This window comes from Maniola jurtina, chromosome 23 (assembly GCF_905333055.1).
Source record: "Maniola jurtina chromosome 23, ilManJurt1.1, whole genome shotgun sequence".
NCBI lineage: Eukaryota > Metazoa > Arthropoda > Insecta > Lepidoptera > Nymphalidae > Maniola > Maniola jurtina.
The window spans coordinates 5,076,881-5,104,616 of NC_060051.1; the positions used below are offsets into that span (position 1 = coordinate 5,076,881).

The window sequence follows — 27,736 nt, forward strand, 5'->3', positions numbered from 1 at the left end:
TCGAGAAGTGTCGAACGCGTATTGAATGGACTGATATGTTTGACGCGTATAGTGAATAAGGAACTGTATGTGTTTCTGCTTTATAAATAAAAACCGTCTACTGAATTAGTAGGTATGTACTATAAAAGTTGGCGCACATGTAAGCGAGCAGTATTGAACAAATGACGGAGAGCATATTTGTGCAAAATATATTTTTTTTTACAAAATCAATACAATTTTTGATTTGAATACCAGAACCTACCTATAACGTAATATAGGTATATTTTTAATCAGATACAAGTTAGTCCTTAACTGCAATCTCACCTGGTAAGTGATGATGCAGTCTAAGATGGAAGCGGGCTAACCTAGAAGGGGTATGGCATGTTTTAATTAAACCCATTACTCCTTTGGTTTCTACACGACATTGTACCGGAACGCTAAATCGCTAAGCGGCACGGCTTAATCGGTAGGATGGTAACTAGCCACGGCCGAAGCCTTCCACCAGACCAGACCAGAAATTTAGAAATTATAAAATTCCAATCCCCTGCGGGGAATCGAACCCAGGATATCCCGCTAATAAGACCACAGCACTTACCACTGCGCTAGGAAGGCCGTCACATATAGATGCAATATGTTTGTGATAGCATGACACTGGCAAAGATTACCTACAGATTCAAGCGAATTATATTTTTGCATCAGTCATTTTACAATTATTTTTAATAAAAATGATGTCAAGAATTGATAATTAATATCTCGAGTCAGAAGATAAAATGAAAAAAAAAAAAAAATACTTTATACTAAGTAGTCCGTTTATATGTGCGCTAGCTATAACGCTATGTAACTATATAACTCCATTTATATAACAAAATGGCCGATACGTATTTGTATTTCACTGCGTGCGACCGTGAGCGTATCGCTTCTATGCGTTAAAAAAAATCATATCAACCCATTACATACACTATACATATACATATATAACTATTATCCACCGAAATAAAATCGCACTTCTTAACTTAACTAGCTTAAAGAAGGCCTTGCAAAGTTGCAACTAACTAGCCTTAAATCCTTTAAGAATTCCGAATATAAGGTCACCCATGCACGAATGCAACCTCACTATTATCACTTGCGGGACGTTAACTTATCAACGAACATACTTAAGTCGAATTAAAAAAAACATAATCAAAACAAAGTTAAAACGTCAATTGTTTCTGTAGAAAATCGTTTTAGTCACACATATAATAATGCTTAATAACTACGGGTTTCGAGAGAGAATTTTTCATAGAAATTAACTACTATACTATAGTATGTATAATAAAATCACTCATGTGACGACGGTTTCGGCACAACCGAAAGAAAGATTAAGGGAAGATTCATATTAGACCGTGTCGAATCCGACCCGTGCCACATCCGACGGATCAGAATATTATATGAAACAACAGGACTCTAAAAACTCGAATACGGCTCGTATCCAGTACGGTCTGCTGTGATTTTATACAATTCCAATCTGAATTTCGTCCACGCGTCGGACTCAGTACAGTCTAATGCGAATCATCTAATTATGCGTAACAGTTCCAAAAAATTCAGTTAAAATCTTGTATTGAACGCTACAAGATTCTACGAATTTCCACTTCCACGCCCGTTCGCACCAAAGGGGAGGTGCGGGGAGCGGCAAAAAAAAATTGCCCTCTCGAAATTGCAAGTCGTTTTTCGGTAAAATGATCAAAGAGTTCCCTTTAACAGTGGTCGAGGTTTCTAACACTAAACCGGACTTAGCAGGCACTAACATCGAAACGATCGACTCTTAAACGTCCTCACGTCACATGTATAATACATAGAAAACAGTAAAACACGTTACGTTACTCGCACAATTCCACTAGATGTCCGTATTTATATACGTATTTTTGTAGTCTTTATTTATTTATTGAGATCAATTTTGCCGCTATGCACTAGATTCATTTGGACGCTCGCCGCCAAGCGAAATATTGTTCTATAATAAGTTGATACCCCACCGTTGCGTCATATCGCGCTGTAAAAATTCAATAAACACGTAGGAACATGAGCCTTTATGCATAGAACGTAACGAATAACATGTCTCGACACACGCGTAATCGATTTTTTATCGACCGATTCACTCTTTAATAAAATCGGCTGCTATAGCAAGATTTTATATACATTCATATCGTTATTTTGGCATTCGATGTAGCATACAAGCAAATAATGACCGATTTTATTATAGATCAATTTTTAACGATCGATTACATGCGTGTCAAGTCTTACGATTCTGTCCAAAAGACACAGATTGGTCATTGGCATTATACTGTGTCGTATGTAGAAAATCGGATCGATTATTTTATATAATTAATATATAATGGCAGAGGACACTTTCAATCATTCGATGTGTAAAGCTTATTGCTTGTTTACATAACCCAAGTTTTATGATAAAAACATACTTATAAAATACAACCCGAATGATTCGCGACGTTATTTGAGTAAAATGAAATCGAAAATTTTCTATGAAAAGTAAGAACGTACGTTGTCAAAAGTTTGTAGTGTGACACTAGCTAGACATTGAAATAAACTACGATTTGATTCGTCTCAACACACGTCGCTTATTATAAGTATGTATCCACCTTTATGTTATACATAATACAGTTATGTATTCGAAGTTTAATTACAAAAGTTTAAATGCAACACGCGATCTTAAAGCGTACGATATAAAGACTATAATATCTAAAACGTTTCGTAGTTACAGGCGCTAGGCAGTGTAGGGTATAATCTGTACTAAGCGATATTCATCGACACTCAAAGGACTAAAGACGCGGGCTGAAGCAACGATGGGGTATAATTGTTCCACACAATAAACGCCGCAGACACTTGTGTTCACTTTTCGCACTAATATAACCACCAAAAAAAAATGCACCCGTCGCCACCACCACAAAACCTAACCTTTTATGACCAAAATTACTAGTTATTTTAAGCATTTGAGCCCATACACAGCACCATACAAAACTGTTTCAGGACAGCATACCCGATTTTCCACGGAATTCGTCCAATGGACGACACTGTTTTTGGCATAATCCGGAAGAACATTTTTACTGCCAAGATTTGGTATCTGAATTTGTGCAACGTTATTTTCTCTAGGTTGATGACAGATCGCTCCTTTAGGCGATATTTGTGGACAGTAGACGCCGTTATCGTTGTCATTAGGAGGATAGTTAGCTCTATCATTAGAAAAAGCTTGGCCTGATGTAGATGGAACACTTGCATTAATGAACTGTAACCTTCTAATATTATCAGCGGATTGAATTTTGATCATGTTACTTTGATGGGTAGTATCAAAATTAGCTCGATTTGGATATACAGTTGGTGTGGTTGCAACAGTTTTCTTTGTAAAACTCCAGCTTGATACTCGAGGTATGGAAATGGGTACACAAGTACAGCTTGAGGTTGCTTCCTCTGGTTTGCTTCTATAGTATAAAGTTGAGTTAGAATTCTGGTTTCCAACGTCTCCGTAATAATCCTCCTTAGGATTTTCACTGGATACAGCATAAATATCAAATATTGGTCTACCTACATTCGAAGTTTGTCTTACATTTCTATCATCGGCTTGATTAGAATTATGTGGAATAGCGCTGTGTAATGCTTTCAATATGTCGACACTGCGGTTCCAATTAGGCACATTACTGCAGGTGTGCGTGTTAAAGTTGATTCTACCCTCATTTTGAGGTGGTATATGGTTTTGAGCATTTAATGAATAAAATGGTACATTAGGCACAATATTGGTCACATTCCCTGGCATTAAGAAGTCGTTTCTGTGGTGGTGGGCGTTAAAGGGCAGTGGTGGGCGCAGAGAGGAGGCGCTCAAGTTTTTGACGTCACTCACGTGGGCGGTTACGTTTGCACGATGCGACGTAGGTACAGTTTGTACGCACGCAGTCGTGCGGCGACCGCGAACTGAGTCGGAGTTTTGAACTTCGAGAAAGTTCCAACTGGGATCAGCGGTGGTCGGGGCTGGTTCGACTCCGTTAGTGACATCACTAGCATGAGCGCGGTTCCAGCTGGGGACAGCACTGAGTTTCGTCACGCGAGGGCCAGCGACGTGGGCGGTTGTGACGTCACTCACGCAGGTGCGGTTCCAGCTGGTGGCAGCACTGAGGTCAGTCTGTAGCGAGTCGCTGTGGGACGCGGTCGGGCGTGCTCCATTAGGACAGTGACTGCCATGAGCATGGCTCCAACTGGACGCAGGTCGAGGTTCGACGTCAGTCTGCCGGCGGACGGCGGCGGAGGCGGTCGTGCAATCAGACGAGGTGGTCGCGGTCGTCGAGCGAGGCGTCGGAGTCGCGGTCGGCGCGCAGCTCGCGCTCGAGGTCGAGGCTGCGCCGCTCGAGCTCGAGGCGCGCGCCGCCCACGCCTGCGCGTCGAGGCGCCTCCAGGGACGACACCTGCAATGTTAAATGATTTTTAGCGCCAACCGATGAACATCAACCCGAGCTCAGATTACATTGAGTCCAGTTCCAAATTAAACAGATGATACAGTAGTACGCAAAATGTACAAAATTATAAGGACCATACCTTACATTATTAGTATTATGGTTTTTGCAGACTTAGAACCAAAACTGCGAAATGAAATCATATCCCCCGTGAGAGCGATCGCTCAAATCGTACTGACTGCGCCATAAGGATCCGAAACCACAACAATGCCAATAAAAAAAGTAGTATTTCTGTGCATGTTTAGAATAACTGGATTCGATAAACTACAAACAGACATTGAAATATTAGCTAGGCGAAAGTCTTTGCAAGCGGCAAATTATGTCGCTTTAGAAGTGTGTTAGGATTTTAATGCCATAACAAATAAGGTCATTTTTAATGTCTATATTTCCATGTTTAACCGATTTAATTGAAACCGGACTCGTGTAGTCAAAGCCAAATATAAAGAACCCCAATGTGCATAATTCTATATTATTTGTAATCAAAGCAAAAAAATACTAAAATGCAAGCTTAATTGTATAATTTATACTACAAGACAGTATATTAGGGGTCATATATGTATTCTATCAGAGAAATAAATACATCCTGACTCTATTCTTAGATACTTGTGTTACACATATTATAAAATCTCTATGATACAGTAATAGACCCAACTGTATTTTTTGTGATTTAAGTAATACATACATGACTCCCAATGTAGGGAGTGTAGGATTAAAATATAAGCTATAAAACAACGCAAATTTTTCCAAAATTATAACAAACGAAATGCGTCATTATAATATTTTCACTAACGGATAGTGATACCATGTAATATATTCAGCTAATTGTATTGTTATATCAAGCGAGCTAATATAGTATAGGTACGCTATTATAATATGCGGGGGTAGAGTTATATATTTATTATTAATTATTTTATAATCGCCATACCTAATGAATTGTTGCAGGCGAAACTGCGGGCAAAAACTAGTTTTAAATACGTTTACAATTACATAAGTCATATAACTGGATTCATAGTTTAAGGATCACAGTATTATAAAATAGTAAATTAGCAAAGTATACTTTAATAATAGGGTTTTGATACGATCTTATGTGTAATCTGAAAAGAAGATGTTTCAAGAAAGGATATAAGAGTAAAAAGATTATCGCTCAAATAAAGTAAAAATGTCAAATAATATAATCAACAAAATATCTGGTAAGTATCAGACAATATACAATCAGGAATTTCAAACTTCTCTCGCGTAGACAATTCTTCTCTCAACTCTCTCTCTCTCTCTCTTCCCTCCCTCTCTATCTCTCTCTCTCATAATAGCACGGCTACACTACCGGGTTCGGCAAATAATTCATGATAAAGCGAATTGTGTGCCCGGCGTCAATCGGTATCGTTCCGCACATTCGTGCTAACCCCCGAATGGTTAGCGTGAATATAGGTTTGTTAAAATCATGCGGGAATCCTGCAAAACACTCCATGTGTTTCAAGATAAGTCAGTTTTATCCGTCTTCTGTATGCCATCCGAGATGCCATTGAGGAAAGAGCTTTGATCGAAGCCTCAAAACCAGCAACTCGTTTGCGGTAGAATGACAGCAATAATGTCACAATCGCCTCTGATTGGTTGACGATCGCTCACTATTGGATACAATCATCGATGTATATGGATGGGCCCTTCGAAGATAAAAAACGCGCTCAAAAAGTCAAGAGAATTTGCAAAAGTCTCTTGACTTTGTCAATGACGATGACGTAAGATTCAAGCGTATTTTTGCGGACGGAATTGTATGGGAAAGGCTAATCCATATACATCGATGGATACAATGCATTGTTGCAACAAGAATAGAACTTAGCCAATCAATTGCGATTGTAATACTGATTAATGCTGGTTTTACGGACTCGTGGTAGGTCTGGTCTCAGATCAGGTCCAGTCAAGTGACTGGAGTTACCAGGAGCGCAAGCTGCGGAAAGAGGTGTGGCTCACCTTGGCGAGGCGGCGCGCTTCGGGCGGGCGCTAGGAGGGCGCGGGCAGGTGCGGCAGCTTGCCGGCCGCCCAGTAGCGCCCCCCCGCCGCGCCCACGCTGCCCACCGACCCACTCAGCCCACTCAGCCCGCCCAGCCCGCTGCTCTCCTCCGACAGTGCCGCCTGCAGCTTCGCTTCTGTGGAACGACCGAAACGGACCTATGTAATCCTGGCATACCAAAACTTATATGTTCCAAGAAAGGATAGAAAGTGCATATAGAAATTTTATAGACCTGAATACCCCAAAGATCTGACGCGTAGTAGAAAATAAATATTACATGCTATGCTTCTCTTGACTGTCTTCTGACAGCGCTGCTCTCCACAATCAAATGGTCTTCCATTTGAAATTCAAGCTGTTAGCGCACTTCAACCGCACATAAAGATTTGATGGAGATCGCGGAGCAACTGACGTGGCCTGTTGTCAAGGGGTCGCAGTACGCTCGCAGTATCGAAATTACCGGCGCACGTGGGTAATCTGTTTGCTATTCCACTTAACATTGTGTGAGAAAGAGATCCCCGGTATAAAGATGCGCCGGCTGGCTGTTCCCTCCACCATCCGCGTGGAGTCGAATATTTTGGGCGAAAGACCGAAATCAAGCGCGCGAAAAGGGTTGAGCAGTCGTTTGGGAAAAGTATTTTTTTTTTAAAACTATTAAATTTATGTCTGCAATGTAAAATTATTTCAAAAAATACTTAGTTTGGAGCGTACAATATCAAATAATGTAGTTATCGCTCTCCTACGTTTATATGAAGAAGGCACCGGCTTGTGTCACCTTAAAAGCGCAGCTTCGCATTGATAAAACTAAGGTAAAGCTGTGTACTCACTGGCGACTTGCGACGCGTTGAAGGTTACGGGAGTGCGCGCGAGCGGCGTGCGCAGCGAGCCGCCGCGCGCGCCCGCCGCCGCGCCCGCGCCCGCACACCCCGACCCGCCGCTCGACTGCAACAACGGAACATCACACGGATCTACTAAAAGTGCCTTCAGATATGCTCGTTTTTTTTTTCGAGCAAATCCTTTCTGAGACTGAGATCTATAGAGCGCGCTTTGACTTTGGTCAGCCTTAAGACACTGTTAAAACGAGCCAACATTATACCGCTGGCATAAATCTGTCTCGTTTTAACTGAAACTTAAGTCTAAGCAAAGTCAAAGTGCGCTCTTTAGATTGCAACCTTAGTGACGGTCTATATAATAGAGAGAATCTATATTACGCAAAATCTCAAGACTTTGCTCAGGCTTAAGTTTCAGTTAAAACGAGATGGTCTTATGTCACCAGTATAGCACTGTCTCGTTTTAACAGTGTCTTAAGTCTAAGCAAAGTGAAAGTGCGCTGTATACATAGATCTCAACCTTAGTCTTGTTACCTGTTAGAAGTTTTTATTTTTCAGCATTTCACTGGAATCAGTAACTACAACAAATAAATACAATACCAACCCATCATATTGGAATATTTATCTGAAATCTTATTGGATCTATTATATTTGTCAATTGAGGAGTTTGGGGTAAAAGGGAGGTTAGTGGTTAGTTGTCTATAATTTCCACCTTTTACACTCTTGATTCAAAATTTCTAACTACAAATGCACTGACATAATTAAAAATAATAATGTTTTAAAGTGTAACAAGACTTTAAAATTCTCTGTAAAATTATACGAAATAAAACATAAAAATTGCAATGAAATAATAAATAAACTTAAAATAAATAATAAAATAATAGTGAGCATGTGGTTTAAGTTTTAATAAGCAATTATAGCTTAATAATTATTAGATTGCTGGTTTGTAGAGTTACTAAAAAGCACATAATCACTCCAGCCAAGTTCAAAAATGCCTGAAACCACAAGCAGCACTGCGACGCAAACAACGGTTGACAAAAATAACTGACTGATTTGTTAAAACCAATGTCTCTAATGTTTCTGTTAAAATGGTAAATGCTTCAAGTAAATCACTAACCATGCATATTATAAGTACATAATATTGTTAAAATTTTTAAGTTTTTATTGTTACTAATACTAAAATGGATCTTGTTGTCCGTTAAATAAATGAATTGAATTTGAATTGAATCCATTGTCCATCCAAATAGATTATTTTCATCAAGGCAAAAATACAAATTTTTATTTTTTGCAAGTTCCATTGTTTTAAATAATAAATAGAAATATTTTTCTTATGTATACGAGTAAATGCGCTTTTGAGAAATTTGAAAAGATTTTCCAAAAATGCTGATATAGACATTATGTTTAGACGAATAATGTTACAAATACATATGTTTAGTGTTGCATTCCTGCTTCATTGAGAATCTCGCTGGCTAGTTTAGGTCCCGTAAGACAAACTCCGAGCAGCCCGGCTATTCCGGCTGTACGGGATCGTAAGGTCTAGAGTCTAGACAGGCAAGAAAGGTTCGAGCCCTAGCCAACTTCGTTAACTGGCTCGCTAATACCAGACATTATTACTTTTTATCAGATAATTACTTGCAATTTGCTATTTAATGATGGACAGTGTGATTTAATGTGAATTAGTAAACTTTAAGTCATAGTTCATTAGATCCATGCAGTATTCTCTTTAAGGAGTACAAGTTGTTAAGTGGAGTTTATCAAGTAACATGTCAACCGTTGGTCAGGTGCGATAAGAAGCGAAACTAAAACAAACCTATTTGTCAGTGCACTTGGTCTGCGCGAGGCGCTTGGCGTGGTTGTGCGGCGGCGGGAGCGGGTGGATACTAACGTTGGCGGGCGGCGCGGGCGCGGGCTCCTCGTCGTGCGGCGGGCGCGGCAGGCGGCGCCGCAGCCACGCGTGCCGCAGCGCTGCGGCCGGCGTCAGCCGCTTCTCTGGCTCCCACTCCAAACATCTGCCAAATACGGACATTTATTTTATTTTATTTATTACAGGAAAAACAGCGAAATATTACAATAAGCTTTTTAAAGGCTAATTACAGAAATATGGCCAATTATTTTTCAAAATAATCATCAGATAATTGTCATCCCCATAGACTATATTATATATTAGTCATTTAAATCAATGGTCATCCCCCATTATTTCCAGTCCCAGGAAGAACAAATATTCAAGAATCGTTAAATAAATGAAATATTTTTAATTTTTCTAGCACCCAGTGAACTAAGTTGGTGATTTTATAAAAACCGGTCAAGTACGAGTCGGACTCACACACGAAGGGTTCCGTAAGATCATTGTACAAGCAATACCCAACTCTATTATGTAGAACACTGCAAGTTAATGACGTACTGCACCTTCTATATGTGATTTAGTAAATTGATTTTTTCTGAACACATTTTAATTTTTTTTTGTGATTTAACCACAAATTTTCGGATTTTTTCCTTTACTTGTGCTAGACCTATCTACTTGCCAAATTTCATGATTCTAGGACAACGGGAAGTGCCTAATAGGTTTTCTTGAAAGACACGACAGAGGGGCAGACGGACAGACAGACAAATAGACAACAAAGTGATTCTATTAGGGTTCCATTTTTCTCTTTGGGGTACGGAACCCCGAAAATTATAATTATATAATAAGTATAAGGCGCAAGCCTTGGCAACTTGAGATATACTACCTATCATCCAATAAACTTACCTTCTAATAAAATCGATGAAGTATTTGTCTTGGCAACCTTTGAGCGCTGTGACAAAACTTTTAGAACCCGGCAGACCACGAGGCTTGCCTCTTCTTGACATACCTGAAATGTAAACAAACGCCACATAATATCAATAAAAGTACCTATAGAGCATTTTTTTTAATTCATTTCAACTTAGGGAAACACATTTGACAGGAAAAATAAATCAGATAGAGATACCATACTAAATCGATTAGGCAAACTCTACTGAACAAATATCTTAAAAGGGGTGTCTCCGTCACTCGCTTCATACAAACTTAGTTCCAATTTCATTTGAATATTTAGCAACCAAAGTCCATGAAATTTTGTAGACATATTCTAGAAACTAATATCTATGTCTGTGGTTTTCCAGATTTCTGTTAAAATATTCGGTTTCAAAGTTACGCGGTCTTAAAAATTTACATCCAAATCTTTGAGCCCCTGTAATTTTAAAACTACATATTTTTAGAAAAATCTAAAACACCACAGACACAGATATTAGTTTCTAGAATATGTTTGCAAAATTTCATGGACTTTGGTTGCTTAATATTCAAATGAAATTGGAACTACGATTGTATGAAGCGAGTGACGGAGAGAGCCCTGTTAAGGAAATACAACACCAAATGTTTCGTACAAGTCATTAGTGTTAGGACTGTATTGGATTTATCAAAACAGCTTTGCCTCTTGGCGCTTAACCAAATAAATTCGACGTTTTTTACTGACTGTAACCTACAGGACATGTTTAAAATAAATTCACTTCAGTACAAACAAAACGATGAATGATATAAATATTTACATTTATTATAAAGTATGTATTTTTGTTTAACGTATTGGTCGTAAATAATTTGACACATGAACCACATGAATAATATTTTAGGGTTCCCTGTCCAAGTTGTAAGAATCAAACGTATTCAGTTAGTTTTCTACTTTCTTGTGATTTTTTTTTTTATTATCAATATAATTTTAGTATGATCGATTTTAAGCAATCATTTTAGCCTGAAAAAAATTTTTCTTAGCGTATTTTATTTCAAAACGAAAGGTTAAAAAAATAGCGCATCCATCGCTCTCACTTAAAATTTTTGCGTGAAATGAAAATGAATCGATCCGGGTGACCACATAATATTATGACATTCCCGATTTATATTACAATTATATTAAAAAAAAAAAAAAATGGGGGCAATTGGAGTACGTCCAAGTAGCTATCATTTACAAGGTGTTTTCCCACTATCGCCCACCACTTGTCATGGTGCTTACGAAAATTAAGACTTCGTGTTCTTTTGGACTTGCTTAATAAAGGAGCGGTGATAGCTAAGTGGTTAAGACACCCACCTCCTAGTCGGCGGGTCAGGGGTTCGATTCCAGACACGCACCTCTAACTTTTTGGCGTTATGTGCGTAAAAATCGAGATTTTTCATTTTCAATATAACTTTTACACGCTTGGCCAAATTGTTCCTATAATGGGTTAAACAAAAATAAACGCAATCCAAATCTGAATTCAATCAATAAACTTCAAATAGGCCATTTCCCATTAACGCAATGTTCCACAAAATGTAATCGAATCACAACCCCTTGATAACTACGCAATGGATGAATGTACTCTCCATTAGGTGACGTGTTGAGGGTGACGGGAGCCCGAGTCAAGGGTGGGGGAGCAAAGGGTTGCCTATCAATAAAGTTATGACACCGGGACATGATTGAAAACGTCTTATCTATGAGGTCGACCAAATGTTCTAAATGCCAAAGTTTGAAGGATTATTTTTTTCACGAGTGTTTTGGACTGTAATTTCATAAAAAAACTTAGTTTTAGTATATATAATTCCTACTTTTACTTACATCTTTTAAACTGGAATTGTAACTTTTGATTTAAAGAAAATATACCGCCTTTTATTAAATGCTTTTGATTAATTTAATTTAATTTAAAAAAAAATGAGTTTGAATTGCGATTGACGTTTAGTGTATATTATGAAGATTAAATGACTATGACTAATTCCCTCCTAACATACAAAGCTCATAGCAGGACTCGGGAGTTAACACGACGAAGTCCAAAGGAAAGGATAGAAAAATTAAGCTTAGTAACTTCAAGCAACATACCTATAAATCAAATTGCATTGAAATTAATCTCAGACGACTCAGTCAATAAATCGAAACCTAGAGTTACTAAGTTAGTACGAAGTTAGAACTAAAACTAAGACTTTCAAATGGACTTGCATATTCTTGACTAGAACTTCTAATTAATTAGGAAAATCCGGGAAAGTCTAAAAGAGAAGAATTACTACACAAGAAGTAGGTACTATAAAGACAACCCTTTACCCGAAAATTATTCGCGTGACAAAAAAGAACAAGTATTTTGTTCCCGTCTGGACTGACTCATCGCACGTGCAGCGCAGACAAGTAGTGTCATTGTTTTTATTTACCGTGACGAAACTCGGCCAGTGTTCTTCAAAGTTATTTTCTAACAATGTCTAATATATGCACCCCATCTGCCAACTACTATGTGAGAAACTTGTACTATGACAATTGGGTACGACAATAGTAAAAGATATTACTGACTTCAGTGCGTTTCTTAAGAAAATAGTGAAAAGTAAATTTTACTTTTCGGAGATGAAGGAAAACATCTATATACTCAAAGGTCCGCAGTTGGCCAGCGTGGTAGACTACGGCCAAAACCTTCTCATTTTGAGAGGATATCAGGGCTCAATAGTAAGCCAGTAATAGGTTGATGATGAAATTTTTAATGCTTCACGCCTAAAAAAATTGCTTAGAATAGTTTTCAAATACCTATCTGTAAACTGAACTGAACGAGAACTAATGAAAACCTTTGCAAAATATAAAATAATATATAAAACCAACCAAGCTAGGACTAGTATAGAATACCAATTCTGGTTCCATATAGAGCGAGGGCATACCATTCCATAAAGTACACCCACTCTGGTGTAGTTTATGGAATCAGGAACGAGCAAAACACAGCAGAACTTGTAACCCGGGATTTACGGATAGCATTATCTATCTAAGTACTGATAGATCCGTGTCTTATCAGAGTATAGAGACTCAAACTTTGAAATACTGGAATGAACTGGTTCTTCTCGGTAGGAACAGCATTCCGAACCAGTGGTAGATTATTTTGACGATTCAAAAGCACTTGTAAAAGTTTAATTGAATAAAAATAATTTGAATTTGAATTTGAATACCTGACCCGGATCTGGGCGCGTTTGGAACCCTCGTAGCTTTAGTTTTAAGTTTACGTAATAAATTATCACCACTATAACATGTTATAAATCTAACAATTTTGACCATCAAAAAGAGTAAATTGTTACCTATTTTTAATAAATGATTTGACTTTGATTCTGACTTTGAATATTAATAATGTTCCTCCTCAACCGAGACCTAGCCAACTAACTATGCAGGAGATATAATATAATGGTAGGTACACGTAAGTCTGCAAATATGATCATGACTTATAAGAGAGAAGGAATAGAGAGTGGAGATGGGACGGCCACGAATTAGACATGCCCAGGGAGATATCAGGTACAGAACCAAGGCTAGGTTGCTCTCCAAGGAAGGTGTATCACCGCCAACTTCGCAACTCCGGAATGCTATGGATAATTTATTTTTAAAAGTAACTTTACAATTACGTCAAGTCAAGAGTAAATAGGCATCATCTAGGCAAGAGCACTTCATCTAAAGCGGCATCATGACTTGCCAGCAGGTCTGATTGCAGCCAAGCAATCTATGAATTAAAAAAAACCTTTTGCTCCAACTCGGTACTCGAGCTCGGGACCTCGTTATCTGCAGGCGAATAAGCTCACGAGACGAACGAGACAAAGTTTGAAAAGCACAGCACTATTAGAAAAATCGTCAGATATTTCGTAGTGGCGTCGGTATTTGTGAATCATTCCGATGCAACGATGACGTGAAAGGTCGGTCGAGGAATCTTCGGCGACACTTCCAGTATTAATAGAAATGACTCGGAATGAGGTGGCGATGCTTTAACTCTATGTTCTGTTATAGATGCGGATTAGGTTTGACTCAGCATTAAAATTAATGTAATGTGAAAGATGAAACGTGAGAAAGCACGGCCTGAAACTTCCGCTGATCATTAATAAAAATTATGAATGTTATTTTGGGCTATGGATGTCCTGCGAACAATTTGTTTTAAAAGGCAGGAAATTTAGTTTTCTTTTCTATCACACCAATTTATACTGTCACTTCACCAGCGAAAGAATCATAAAAAGGTCTGGTTATTCCAATGGCTGTTTGGATAATCTTCTAGAACAAGCTGTCTAATCTAAATCTCGGTTTCTCTTTATATTGTAGTAGCTATCACCATTATCATCATACCACCTACAGCCTCTTCATAGAGGTAAGCCGACTCTTCTACGACCAGCAATATAAAACAACAATTAAATCTAGAAGATTCTGAACTTACCGCTACTTAAGAGCGTTGTGCCGTCAGGAAGCATGGTAGCGGTGCAGTACCGCGGCAAGCCTTTGCTGCTGATGAAGTTCTTCGAGCGCTTGCCCTGCTCGATGAGCCTCTGCGGCGGCATGCCCAGGAGTTCGATTATACACGCCATTTGGTCCGCTTCGTCTTCGCCGGGGAGGAGGGGGAAACCTGGAAATGTTTGCACGAGAAATTTTATAGCCGCGCTAATAAGAATGTTCTAAGTTCATATGGATGATTTTACTTATCAATACATTATTCTACATACTCATTACTATTCTATCGTCATCAGGCTTTAACTTTTTACAAGAAAAGTTTGACTCTTGCCTTCGCCTTCGATTAACGAATAACATAGTTAGTTAGGTATAACAGCTTGGCTTAGTGGGCTCTCCAAGGGTATTCAAGGAAGGATCTTCAAATGTTTCGATTTATTATAGATAATTTTAATCATGATAGTCAACTATAAAATTGAGCATATATTCTAAGAATTGTAGTCACCTGTGAGCAGTTCCGCGAGTATGCACCCCAGCGACCACATGTCGATGGGCATGCCGTACTTGGCGCCCATCATCACCTCGGGCGCGCGGTAGAACCTCGACTGGATGTACGTGTACACCCGCTGGTGCTCGTAGCACGAGCTGCCGAAGTCTATCACCTGGAAACAAACAAGGAACTCTTATAACAAGTGTAAATTAAAAATTTATAACACCCCGATAAGTGAAAGTTACAGTAACTAGAAAAGAGCTGATAACTTTCAAACGGCTGAACCGATTTTCTTGGATTATAGCTAAGAACACTCTAGATCAAGCCACCTTTCAAACAAAAAAAAAACTAAATTAAAATCGGTTCATTAGTTTAGGAGCTACGATGCCACAGACACACACACACACACACGTCAAACTTATAACACCCCTCTTTTTGGGTCGGGGGTTAAAAAGTAATCTGAGCGTTATTTAGAGATTAAGAGAGAAAGAGATTTAACCAAAGCTGGACAAGGGCACCAAGGGTCTCTACTCTCATTACAAGAAATGTTTGGAGTTTAGACTTACAAAAGTGTTTAACAATGAGAGAGCGTTACTTATAGAGCTTTAGTTAAAGCTGGGCAAGTCAGCAAGGGTGTCTGCTTTCATAGAAAAATGGTTGGAGCTTAGGCCTTTAACGACTCTAATTCAAAGCGGACTAAACGGGTTTCGAAACTCCTATATTATTGGCAAAAATTAATTCTTGTTTGATAGAGGCAAAGATTCACGCATAAAAAATATACAGCTAAAAGTTATTGAGAATTTCAAGTTCTGAAGTCATTAACAACATTTCAACTATGAACAAATACGCAGAAAAGAAGGCAGAAATCGAAGACAATATAAATCATTGAAATGTTTTCGCTCTATCACCAACAGATTTGTGTAAAGACTTTCGAGAATTACAAAATACAAAGATTTATATCTACGTAAGTATTCTTTTTCTTAGATTTATGCACCTAAACAATTCATCATGATCAACCCATCGCCGGCTCACTACAGTGAGAAGGGTTTTGGTCATTGTCTACCACGCTGGGCTAGTGAGAATTGGCAGACATAATGTTCTCAAAGGTATGTACCTACCTTTGAGAACATTATGGAGAACTTTCAAGCATGCAGGTTTCCTCACAATGTTTTCCTTCACCGTTAAAGCAAGCGATATTAAATTGCTTAAAAGGCACATAATACCGAAAAGTAAGAGGTGCGTGCCCGGGATCGAACCCCCGACCTCCGATTAGGAGGCGGAAGTCCTAACCACTAGGCTGTGAACAATTTACTGTACATTAATCTGTATATTTTATAGTTGTTGAACCAACTTGTTATTTATTGCACAATACTGAAAATGTCGCAATAATATGATACTAGATTCAATTCAACTTATCAACTATCAACCATATTTACATTTACGTAGGCAAGTCTAAGACATTTTGAGATATCGCACATAAATATTCATATAATTATAATTTATACCACAAATATAAGTAGGCTGTAAAATGTGGAATAACGATATAAGTTGCAGTAAAATAGAAAAGTGTGGGTGGCTGATGGGGTTGCGACAGCGTATATCAAACGTTCGAGTTTATTGGGCAACGTTTGTCTAAATCCGTTATATAAACACTGAAGACTTGCTGAATGATTAGTTCAAAGTGTTTTATAGTGGTCTAAATTTTACAAATATATGATTGCATAGGAATATACAAGGTCGGTCGGAAAGGGTGTCTAGTGTCTAACCTGAAAAGAAGTCACTGTACTCATTATTGTAAACAATTTTTATTATGGGAACAATTGACATTTTTTATGGATCTGAGTGATTCAAATAAAAATTATCACTCAAAAATTATCAGATCACTCTTCATACCCAAAAGATGCAGCTAGAAACCATGCCATGCCATGCCATTTTAAAGGTCAAAGTACCAGAACAGCAGCCGAAATCAACATTCAGTTATGTTTCTTGAATTCCATGATATTTATTTTAAGAAAGAAACTAGACAAGTACTTAGACACTGATTTATAAAGGATACCTTGTTAAATCAACAAGACACTAATAAACAAACACTTGTAAAACATCGGGAAATGCTGGATAACAGAAGACATAAAAGCAGGCCTTGGCGCTAAACAAGACAAGCGAGTAAACCTTGAAGTACAAAACTAATAAAACTGTGTTTTAGATTTATTACATCGAGCAGGTAGAGTAGTGCGTTCTCCAACGAATCTTAGCTGATGAAGTGATGAAAGACAATACCAGTGATTTCTAGGTAGAGTGATAACTAGTCAATATGTACTAGTGGTCAAATCTAAATAACTCAAACTACTATTAGTCGAATCCATGCTTTTTGACTCGCTCCGGTTTGTGGTGCATACAGGAAATCAAATATTAATTTTCAATTCGGGTAATCCGTTTTGCTTTGGCGCATGATATTTTCGGTAGCTGTTTTCTTCGATAATATTTACGTTATCGATCTCAAATTGGAATCATTTTGTTTTGCATTTAGCCATGTATATTGTTAGCTTGAAGTACTGGTGTTATTTATATCTCATGGGAGAAAGCACGTTCAGTTGTTCTGAATACTAACAAGGTTATTTTAAAAAGGTTATTTTTTGATTGTATAGAATGTCTTAGGCATAGCCTGACCAACATAATCTGCCTTCTTCAACTAAGGGTACGATTTACGTTAGGACACAACAATAGTACATAGGACTTGGTTTGACTATCTTGAAAAATAGGTAAAAAAGTACCTATTGCAATCCTTCCACATATTGGTAGACACTGTTTAAACTTTTCTATTGAGTTGACATGAGGTTCACGTACAACCATATCAACACTTGTATAATGCCTAAATCATATACTTACAATTTTGTGTCTTTAGTAACGATCTTTACATTGTCATCATCATCAATTGAAAATTTTAGAGGTCTCTTGCAAGGACTTTCACACGCCACGAATTTGCGCTGCCTGAATCCATGACTCCCAATGGCCCTCTACATAATAAATTAACAACTTCAAACTTTAACCTGAACCTCAATTCGCCTGACATGGACCTCAAACCCGAGACCTCATGATCCGCAGCCAAATAAACTAGCCATTACACTAACGAGGCAGCAAAGTATGTAGGTACCGATTCTGCTTATAACAATGTTATCAAGTACCTATTCCTAGAACTCCAGTTACTCTGCTAGCAATAACGTTCCGTTCTATTGTTACATAGCTGAAGCTAATTTAACCGTGTCCTGGAACCGGCTAAGAGTTACAGTTTCTGAGTTATTATGGTGAAAACAAACACGCGTTTACGTAGACTGCTGACGCACGGTGGCACGAGGCGATCGTTATGGCCTATTGTGTGTGTTTAATCAGAAGAAGATTGGTCTCGCAATTTGATTTATTGTCGTGCTAATGAGGAATATTGTACCATTAAAACATAATTATGCTATTTTTATTTCATTTAGGTAAATAGGTATATTATGTTTGAAGTAGAATTAGGATAGTTATTATAATCATACCATAACAATTCAAGGAATGAATGCTCGCAACTTTGTGCGCGTATGTTTCGGTTTTTCAAAAATTTCATGCCGAACTCTTTGATTTCTAGGGATATAAATTAGCCTATGTCCTACCGTATGTTAAGAGGGCTCTCTCCGTCACTCGTTTCATACAAACGTAGTTCCAATTTCATTTAAATATTAAGCAACCAAAGTCCATGAAATTTTGCAGATATATTCTAGAAACTAATATCTATGTCTGTGGTTTTCCAGATTTCTGATAAAATATTCGGTTTCAAAGTTACGCGGTCTTAAAAATTTACATGCAAATCTTTGAACCCCTGTAATTTTAAAACTAAATATTTTTAGAAAAATCTAAAACACCACAGACACAGATATTAGTTCTAGAATATGTCTGCAAAATTTCATGGACTTTGGTTGCTTAATATTCAAATGAAATTGGAACTACGATTGTATGAAACGAGTGACGGAGAGAGCCCTGTTAAGATTCAAAGATAGTTTGCATTGGGATGTCTTTTCTTAAGTAAATGCTGTCACATAGAAAAGTACAATAAACAAACAGTGACATAAGGTTAAATAAATAAAACTGTTAAAGAATTTCTTCCAGAGAAAGTGCTGGCAGATCTTAGAAATATAAACATTTAAGAACAAATCATTCATCATAAAATTATAGACACGCGAATAGTGAAAAGTGATAACGAACGAACTCATCTCTCAAGAATGCCAAAAACTTGTTGATAAACAAAATGCGAATCTTTTTCTACTACGATAACATTTTATGTTCATAAACAAACGAAATTTTGATAACTGAAACAATGGACTACGACGTAGGGTTATTGATTTGGAAAATTTAAATCAGTTCAAAACAGTTCGATGCATCGGAAAATTCAAGTCGATTGTGATAGCAATTTTTAAGACGTTTTTGTCGCTTTCATTACTCAACTAGCAGCCCACCCCGACTTTGCAGGTAGAATAATTACATAATACAAGCATAATATGTACATGTGGAATATCTTGCCTTTCAAATAATAAAAGTATTCTTGAAATAGGTGCAGTGATTTAGGAGATTACCCTACACATAGACGCAAAATTCATACTCTTTCTTTATAAATATTAGTATAGTACCTAGGTATAGGTATTAATGGTTGATCAATAGATCTGCGAAATTATTCCTAAAACTTACCTAATCGTTAGCATTTTGACGTGATTACGAAATTCTTAATTAAAATGATTGCAATCTATCAACGACTTCAATTAATTATATTATCAATATTGCAAAATACTGAGTACCTAACGGAACATTTCAGAGATTTTGTTTGATTAGTTCTTGTTGGATCTTATTTGATTCCATCAACCATATGAACACTTGTCTTTCTGCACAAAGAGATATATTATAGACGGTGCCATCTTTTAGTGGAATATGCCCAAAAGCTTTGGGATTCGTAATTATACAACCGATGAAAGATTTTGCTGTAACTTTGAAAATGGAGACGAAAGGAAAAGGAATTTCTTTAAGGAAAAATACAAGATGTGAAAATCGGAGTACAGAAATAAGGATCTTTATTAAGAAATGTAAGAGCTGTAATACAAAAAATGGAAAATTAGGAAGTGTAAACAAATTTGACAGGACAGGAAAATTTATATGAAAACTAGCTGATGCCCGCGACTTCGTCCGCGTGGATTTAGATTTTAGAAAATCCCGTGGGAACTCTTTAATTTTCCGAGATAAAAAGTAAGTAGCCTATTTTACTCTCCACGTATAACTATTTACCATAGCCATGTAAAAATGACGTCGATTCGTTGCTCCATTGCGGCGTGATTGAAAGATAAACCAACAAACCAACACTCTTTCGCATTTATAATATGGATAGTGATGTAAACATACAAGGAACTGTCTTAGTACATTTGGTATATGAATTCGCGGAATCTAAAGTTAAAGAAAAAAGGAAATGGGTTAGAAAATTAGAGAAACATAGAGCCAAAATCGGAAGACCAAGTCAATGAACTATGATACACTTGTGTGATTGTCGGAACCCTGCAGGAACTGCAAGTTCCTTAGAAAATTGTTAACGACGAATAATATATGTCCCCAATTCACGTCTTCTCGGAAGCGCCCGGCGTTTGGCATGGTGCCATACGGGATCGGCGTAGACAATACCCGATATTACTATGATTAACGTTGATTGCACTTTACACGTAAATACACACGATAGAAACACACACATCCATACTAATTATTATAAATACGAAAGTGTTCCTATCTGTCTGTCTGCTAACTTTTCACGGCCCATTTAAACCGATTTTGATGAAATTTAGTAGGTACAGAGTTAGCTTACACCCCGGGGAAGGACATAGGCTACTTTATATCCCGGAAAATCAAAGAATTCCCACGGGATTCTTAAAGTTTTATCCGTTCAACCGATTTATTTGGCACAGAGGTAGCTTGCGTCCCGAAAATTGACATAGGCACCTTATATCCAGGAAAAACAAAGAGCTCCTACGGGATTTTAAAAACCTAAATCCACGCGGACGAAGTCGGGGCATCATCTAGTACACATTTTAAACAATCAGTAGTAGGGGATTCGCCGGTTCTGCCCCAGGCCCTGGCCCCCTCCCATGCCTCGCTGCCTCAGCCCCCTCCGTGCCTCGGTCAAGATCGAAACCTAAAAAAAAAAAAAAAAAAAAAAAAAAAAAAAAGGTTTTGGGGTACGCTGAATCGATTGCGCTCACTCCCGACGTCGTATCTGTAACGGTTGCAAAGTTAGCTTTTCGAAAAACTAATCCCTAGTTCGTTATCTAATTGCTTAATCACCTACTAATGACGCTCTATTGTTCGCTGGCTCGTTGCTTCATTCTATGGGTTTTAAAGGAAACGCATGAATCATAACTACTCTTTATTAGCCTTCAAATATTGATTTAAATAACTCACATAAAAATATATCATTCTCTACTGTATTTCCATTGAATAAATCTAAAAAATCTGAACTTGTATAGTAACCCGTAAACATGAAATACAAATACATTATACAATATTCTCCACAAACTGATGTGTAATCATTCTGTATCCGCCTTGTATTGAATTGCCATATTCTTGTATTTCTTTCCAAGAACTGCTTATGATATTTTGGTGGTGCTCGTCCAAATGAATCAAAATATTGTCCAACACCATTTGTATCTATATATATGGCTATCCAATGCGATCCTGGTTTATAATCGGGGTCTAGATTGCTTATTAAATAGGCGGGTGTTTCAACATAAATCGGTAACCGGTTTGCGGCATACACATTGTCTTGCAGACTTGGGTGGATTCTTCGTAAATATGTCTTTATCCCTATTGTATTCATATTACTTCAATACTACTGATCTTATCGCTGCCGAGGATCATACATGAATGGGACGTAAGACCATGTTATTTCAGATATATTATAAATCATCATCATCATCATGATCAACCCATCGCCGGCTCACTACAGAGCACGGGTCTCCTCGTGAGAAGGGTTTTTTGGCCATAGTCTACCACGCTGGCTGAGTGTGGATTGGCAGACTTCGCACACCTTTAAGAACACTATGGAGAACTCTCAAGCATGCAGGTTCCCTCATGATGTTTTCCTTCACCATTAAAACAGTGTTATTTAATTAAGTACTTGAAACGCACAAGACTTCGAAAAGTTAGAGGTGCGTGCCTGGAATTGAACCCCGACCTCCGATTAGAAGGTGGACGTCTTAACCACTAGGCTATCACAGCATAGTCTTATTAAAAATAATGGTCCATAACTTAAATAAAAACAAAAAATATTTCTTGTATCAGTGTTTTATTACAAACCTTAATAATAATGTAGGTACAAATTATAACTTAATCTATTTACAGAAATTAGGTTTCTTAGCTGCTATAGTCCACGCTTACATTACGATTTTTATCAATTTCAATAACATTGTCAAACTCTGCATATACGATGCAGTTTATCGTTTCAGGAATAGCTGAATCAAAGCGAACTTCTAGCCTCACACTACCGTGCTTTATAAGATTCCAATGACTAGAGTGAGCTGATAAATCAGGAGTTAAATCGAATGCTAAGAGACAATAGCCTTTTGCATATTGTTCCCTAGATATTCCGTTCCCTTCATTTAAAAAATGGATTCCCGTGCCTGAGAATAACGTATGATAGGCTGAACTGAAAGTATTATCATCGAATGATGGTTGCAAAGCTTTTGAAGGTATTTGTTGGCCATCAATATATAAACTAAATGTATTCATATGATAATTTTCAAAGTTGAATGGATTTTTCGTAAGAGTTCCATTAAATGCTGCGTTGTTAACAAATCCGACAATACATCTTTTAGGAACTTGACCAAGAAAAATATTATCGAGTGTTTTACCCTGAACCCCTGAAGGAATTGTTAAAACTTTAACTTCCGCTCGAGTTATTGGATATTTTGCAGTAGTAGATGCTAAAACTTTTTGATGTGCAAGTAATACAGTCAGAGCAAGTAGTACAGGCGCGTGTCGATTAGTCATTATTCATTCCAGGTATTTGAAATTCCGTAGGTTCGTCATTAGAAAATTCCAACAATACATCTTTATCTAGGTAGTTAGCTTATCACGTTCCTTTTGGCTTTGTTCAATAATTGTTACAATCACTAACCACATTTTTTGAAATATTGATTACAAAACCTTTTTCGATAATATGCTGTTTAACTAGTTGTTATCGGTGCAAATACATTCTTCACTAACGATAATGGCATTGGTTTTACTATATAAGCTCAAAATAAATAATTTCTGTCATATTTACTACCTCGTTTCTACTGAAGAGTACTGAGAGAGTACAGTTTGACTTTAAATCTATATTGTGTTCATACAAGTGTTTATTAGCAGTGTGTGATTAAGAAGTGTCGTGTGATAAACAATGGAGGTGAGTGTGTAATTTATTTTCTTTTAGTTCCCTTTAAATTAATGTAAATATTTATGATATCAGTATGATAGTTTATTTTTATTGTTACAGAATATATCGTACTCCCCTTGCAATAGTCAAGAAAACAATACATATAAGCAATATTACTTTCCTGCGAATTTGGTAGAAGAAGAAACACAAAATTTGGTCATAGATCATGAAATGCCATCAAAGAAAATGAAAAGGAAATCTGAAAATATAGACATTTTTTTCGAGTCATCCCCAAAAAATAAAAACAAAACTTGTTCAACAGTAGCTCGAGCTAACAAAGATGGCAGTATATCTTATATATCTACGAACACCAACGATGGTGCGACAGCTACACATCTCATTAAATTAGAGGTGTATGATCTAAAAAAACTAACCAAAATACCTCAGTCTCAACACTGGAAACATGCTAATGTAAAAATCAAATATTATACAGAAAAGGCTAATGGAAATTTTGCGAACACGAATGAGATAATTTATAATATTACAAAAGAAATCGCAGAAACAGAGGGTTCTAAAAAATACTCATTTAATAATTAATAACTTAATCTGTCATTAGTAAACTACCTCACATAAATACTTCACCATAATTTAATTTGTGAGATTAATTCGACGTAACACTTATACAAGCAGTATAAAAACACATTGTAAATCCTATAGTAATGTCAGTAAGCCACCTGGTGCTGTTAATGTATAAGTCTCCCTCTGTGGTCTTATAAACTGTTAGCAATGGAAGATACAATTGAGAGCTGTGTTAGCTCATTTTTCAACACTTCAATTAATGATGAGGAACTCATTGAGGCTTTGGATTATTGTGATTTACTGGATCCAGCATATGATAATGAATTGTATAATATGTGTGAAGCAATTGATTCAATCATGTAAGTATTTAAGCATTATTCTTTTTAAAATTATATGATGTGTATTATTTATTGTTTTTATATGCTTCTATTTTTTATTTCTAGCCCAACTAAACAGAAACTTCAAATTGGTGGAGCTTTAAAGCGGTCCAATGATTCCACAGTGAACAACTCTGCGAAAAGAGTGAAATATAACGAGGGAGCCTCAACTTCATCTGTTCAATACTCAGAAAATAACTCCACTACACCATCTGCATATTCAGAAGGTAATAAAGTGAAGTGTGATATTTGCAATATTTTTATAACCAAAAGGTATTTTTCTAATCATTTAAAAAGTAATTTACATAAAAATAATCATTTAAAGTCGCACCCATCATTATCGAATGTTTCTGTAATTGATTCAGCTTTTGGACAAAGAATAATAACGTACATGATAAATAGTAAAAATGATGATTTATCGATTTTTAAGACCCCTGAATCATTTTTGAATTCAATAAAAAATGATATTTTATTCCTAGTTCAAGAGTCGATCAAAGAACATACAGTTTTTAAGGTAAACTTCATTTTACACGCAGACTTTATACAACAAACCAAACAATTGACAAATTCATTTGACTTTCAAACATCAAACTATATAGTTTTCCGTGGAGACGATCTAAATATTTTCCTGTCATCATTATGTGACACTTTTAAAAATAAAATTAGTTCTTTTGAAAGAAAAGACAGTGGCTGGAGTTTAACAAACATAAAATGCTTACATATGAATGTAAATAAATTTAACCCGCTTCGTGGTACATCTTATATTGATTTACCTCAAGATATTAGAGCAAAAAAAGCGGTGATAAATGTTAAAAATGCTGATTATATGTGTTTCAAATGGGCATTACTTTCTGCTTTATATCCTCCTGCTAATAACAAAACCGATAGAGTCTCGTCATACAGCATGCATTCAGATAAACTTAAATTTGATGGTATATCATTTCCAGTCAAATTAACGGATATACCTAAAGTTGAAAAGCAAAACAATATAAGTGTGAATGTTTTTGGCTTAGAATATAATAAAGAAAAGAAAAATCATAGTATTGTAGGTCCCCTCTATTTTACAAAATCTCGAAATAGTACTCATGTTAATTTATTATTAATCTCAAATCAAACAAACTCGCATTATTGCTATATTAAAAACATGTCACGACTAGTTAGCAAGCAAATTTCAAACCAAGAACATGCCATTTATTTATGTGATGGGTGTCTTTTACATTTTCCTACACAGGAGAGATTAGAAACCCACCAACAAAATGATTGCGTTCATATCATTACAGAATTACCAAACAGTGAACTATCTAAAAAAAATTGGTTTGGACAACCATCATCAAACAATAAAATAAAGTTTGATAAGTTTAATAAAAAGTTAAGAATACCATTTGTAATATATGCTGATTTCGAAGCGTTTTTAAAACCAATAAATTCATGCTCAAACGATCCCTCTAAACCTTTTACTGAGAATATTCAGAAACACGAAGTGTATAGTTTCGGATATTATATTAAATGTTCATACGATGTTAGCCTTTCAAAATATGAAACATACAGCGGTCCAGATTGCACTAAAGTATTCATGGAACGACTCTATGAGGACATAAAACTAATATGCAGAAAAAATAGTTTTCAAAAACGCCCAAACCCACTAACAAAAGATGATGAAATAACTATTGCAAATTCTCATAACTGTCACATATGCGAATCAAGACTGAATGGAGAATCCATTCTGGACTTTGACTGGCATACTGGAAATCTAAGAGGTGTAGCACATGAATCATGTGTGGAAAAATATCGCGCTCCCCGTCATATTCCTGTAATTTTACATAATCTTAGTAATTATGACGCACATTTCATTGTTCATTCATTAAATTTTACGGAAGGTGAAATCGAAGTAATACCTCAAAATAAAGAAAGATATATTTCGTTTTCAAAAATATTAAATGTTAATAACCAACAGATAAGTTTGAGATTCATAGATTCTTTCAAATTTTTGCCGTGCAGTCTTGATCAATTAGCAAAAAATCTCAATGACGATCAATTTAGATCGTTAAAAAGAAACTTTCCTCATAATGATGACTTTAGTCGTTTAAGAAGAAAAGGTATTTATCCGTATGAATACATGACTTCCATTGAATGTTTAAAATCATCATCACTCCCATCTCAACCTCAATTTTACAATTCGCTGTCTAATTCCCATGTTTCCGATGATGACTATAATCATGCAAAAGATATTTGGAGTCATTTTTCTTGTCAAAACATGTTAGATTATTCGAATCTGTATTTGCAAACGGATGTTTTGTTATTAACGGATATATATGAAAATTTTCGTGATATTTGCATCAAAACATATGGATTAGATCCAGCTCATTATTACACAGCTCCAGGTTTAAGTTGGGATGCCATGCTTAAATATACTCAAATTGAGCTAGAGTTATTGACCGACTATGATAAAATAGCTTTTATTAAAACTGGGATCAGAGGAGGCATATCTCAATGTAGCAATCGTTATGCAAAAGCAAATAATCAGTTTATGGAAGATTATGATAAGGAAAAACCCAAATCGTATCTAACATATTTAGACGCTAATAATCTTTATGGTTGGGCCATGTCCCAGTATCTTCCAACAGGTGGGTTTGAATGGGTAAACACTGAAACAAACTTTAAAGTATCAGACACATCGGATATTGGCTTTATTCTTGAAGTCGATTTGGAGTATCCTAATGAACTTCATGATTTGCATTCCGACTTACCTTTATGCCCTGAAAATCTTCGTATCGGGAATTCTAAAGATATCAAGTTAGTACCCAATCTTAATAATAAAACGAAATATAAAATTCATTATAGAAATCTAAAACAATGTCTTAGTATGGGTATAAAGTTAACTAAAATTCATAGAATATTAAAATTTAACCAAAGTCCTTGGTTACAAACATATATAGATTTAAATACGAATATGCGAACTTTGGCTACTTCAGATTTTGAGAAAGATTTTTACAAATTAATGAACAATTCCGTTTTCGGCAAGACTATGGAAAATATCGAAAAGAGAGTCAATGTTAAAATGTTAACGCATTGGGAAAATCGTGGTAAAGTCTTAGGGGCACAAGACTTAATTGCTAAACCTGAATTCCATAGCTTAGCCGTTTTCAACGATAACTTGGTAGCAATACAGTTGCGCAGAACCAAATTAACTTATAACAAACCAATTTATTTGGGTTTTTGTATTTTAGACATTTCTAAAACTTTAATGTATGAATTCCATTATAATTATATGATAAAAAAATTTAACAAGAATATTAAGTTATTGTATACAGATACAGATAGTTTAATTTATCAAATTTTTACAGACAATTTTTATGAAGATATAAAATGTGATCTAA

The 27,736-nt window shown here is 36.4% G+C and overlaps 2 protein-coding genes across 2 annotated transcripts in view; both read right to left on the reverse strand.

Moving 5' to 3' along the window:
* Positions 1-585: 585 nt before the first annotated feature.
* On the reverse strand, positions 586-4,656 carry LOC123877309 (flocculation protein FLO11-like). Its single transcript, XM_045923928.1, has 2 exons — positions 4,649-4,656; positions 586-4,421 (listed from the first exon to the last, which is right to left on the reverse strand). The coding sequence occupies exons 1-2, from the start codon at positions 4,654-4,656 to the stop codon at positions 2,948-2,950; spliced, it is 1,482 nt and encodes a 493-aa protein (XP_045779884.1). The 3' UTR covers positions 586-2,947.
* The window catches only part of LOC123877337 (dual specificity tyrosine-phosphorylation-regulated kinase 2), a 254,577-nt gene continuing 231,126 nt past the window's right edge, over positions 4,286-27,736 (reverse strand). The window contains exons 2-8 of the mRNA XM_045923996.1: positions 15,006-15,162; positions 14,493-14,678; positions 10,048-10,150; positions 9,112-9,310; positions 7,299-7,413; positions 6,435-6,610; positions 4,286-4,421 (exon numbers count right to left, since the gene is read on the reverse strand). Coding sequence (XP_045779952.1) covers positions 9,112-9,310; positions 10,048-10,150; positions 14,493-14,678; positions 15,006-15,162 — 645 coding nt within the window. The 3' untranslated portion in view covers positions 4,286-4,421; positions 6,435-6,610; positions 7,299-7,413. The remainder of the gene's footprint in view (positions 4,422-6,434; positions 6,611-7,298; positions 7,414-9,111; positions 9,311-10,047; positions 10,151-14,492; positions 14,679-15,005; positions 15,163-27,736) is intronic.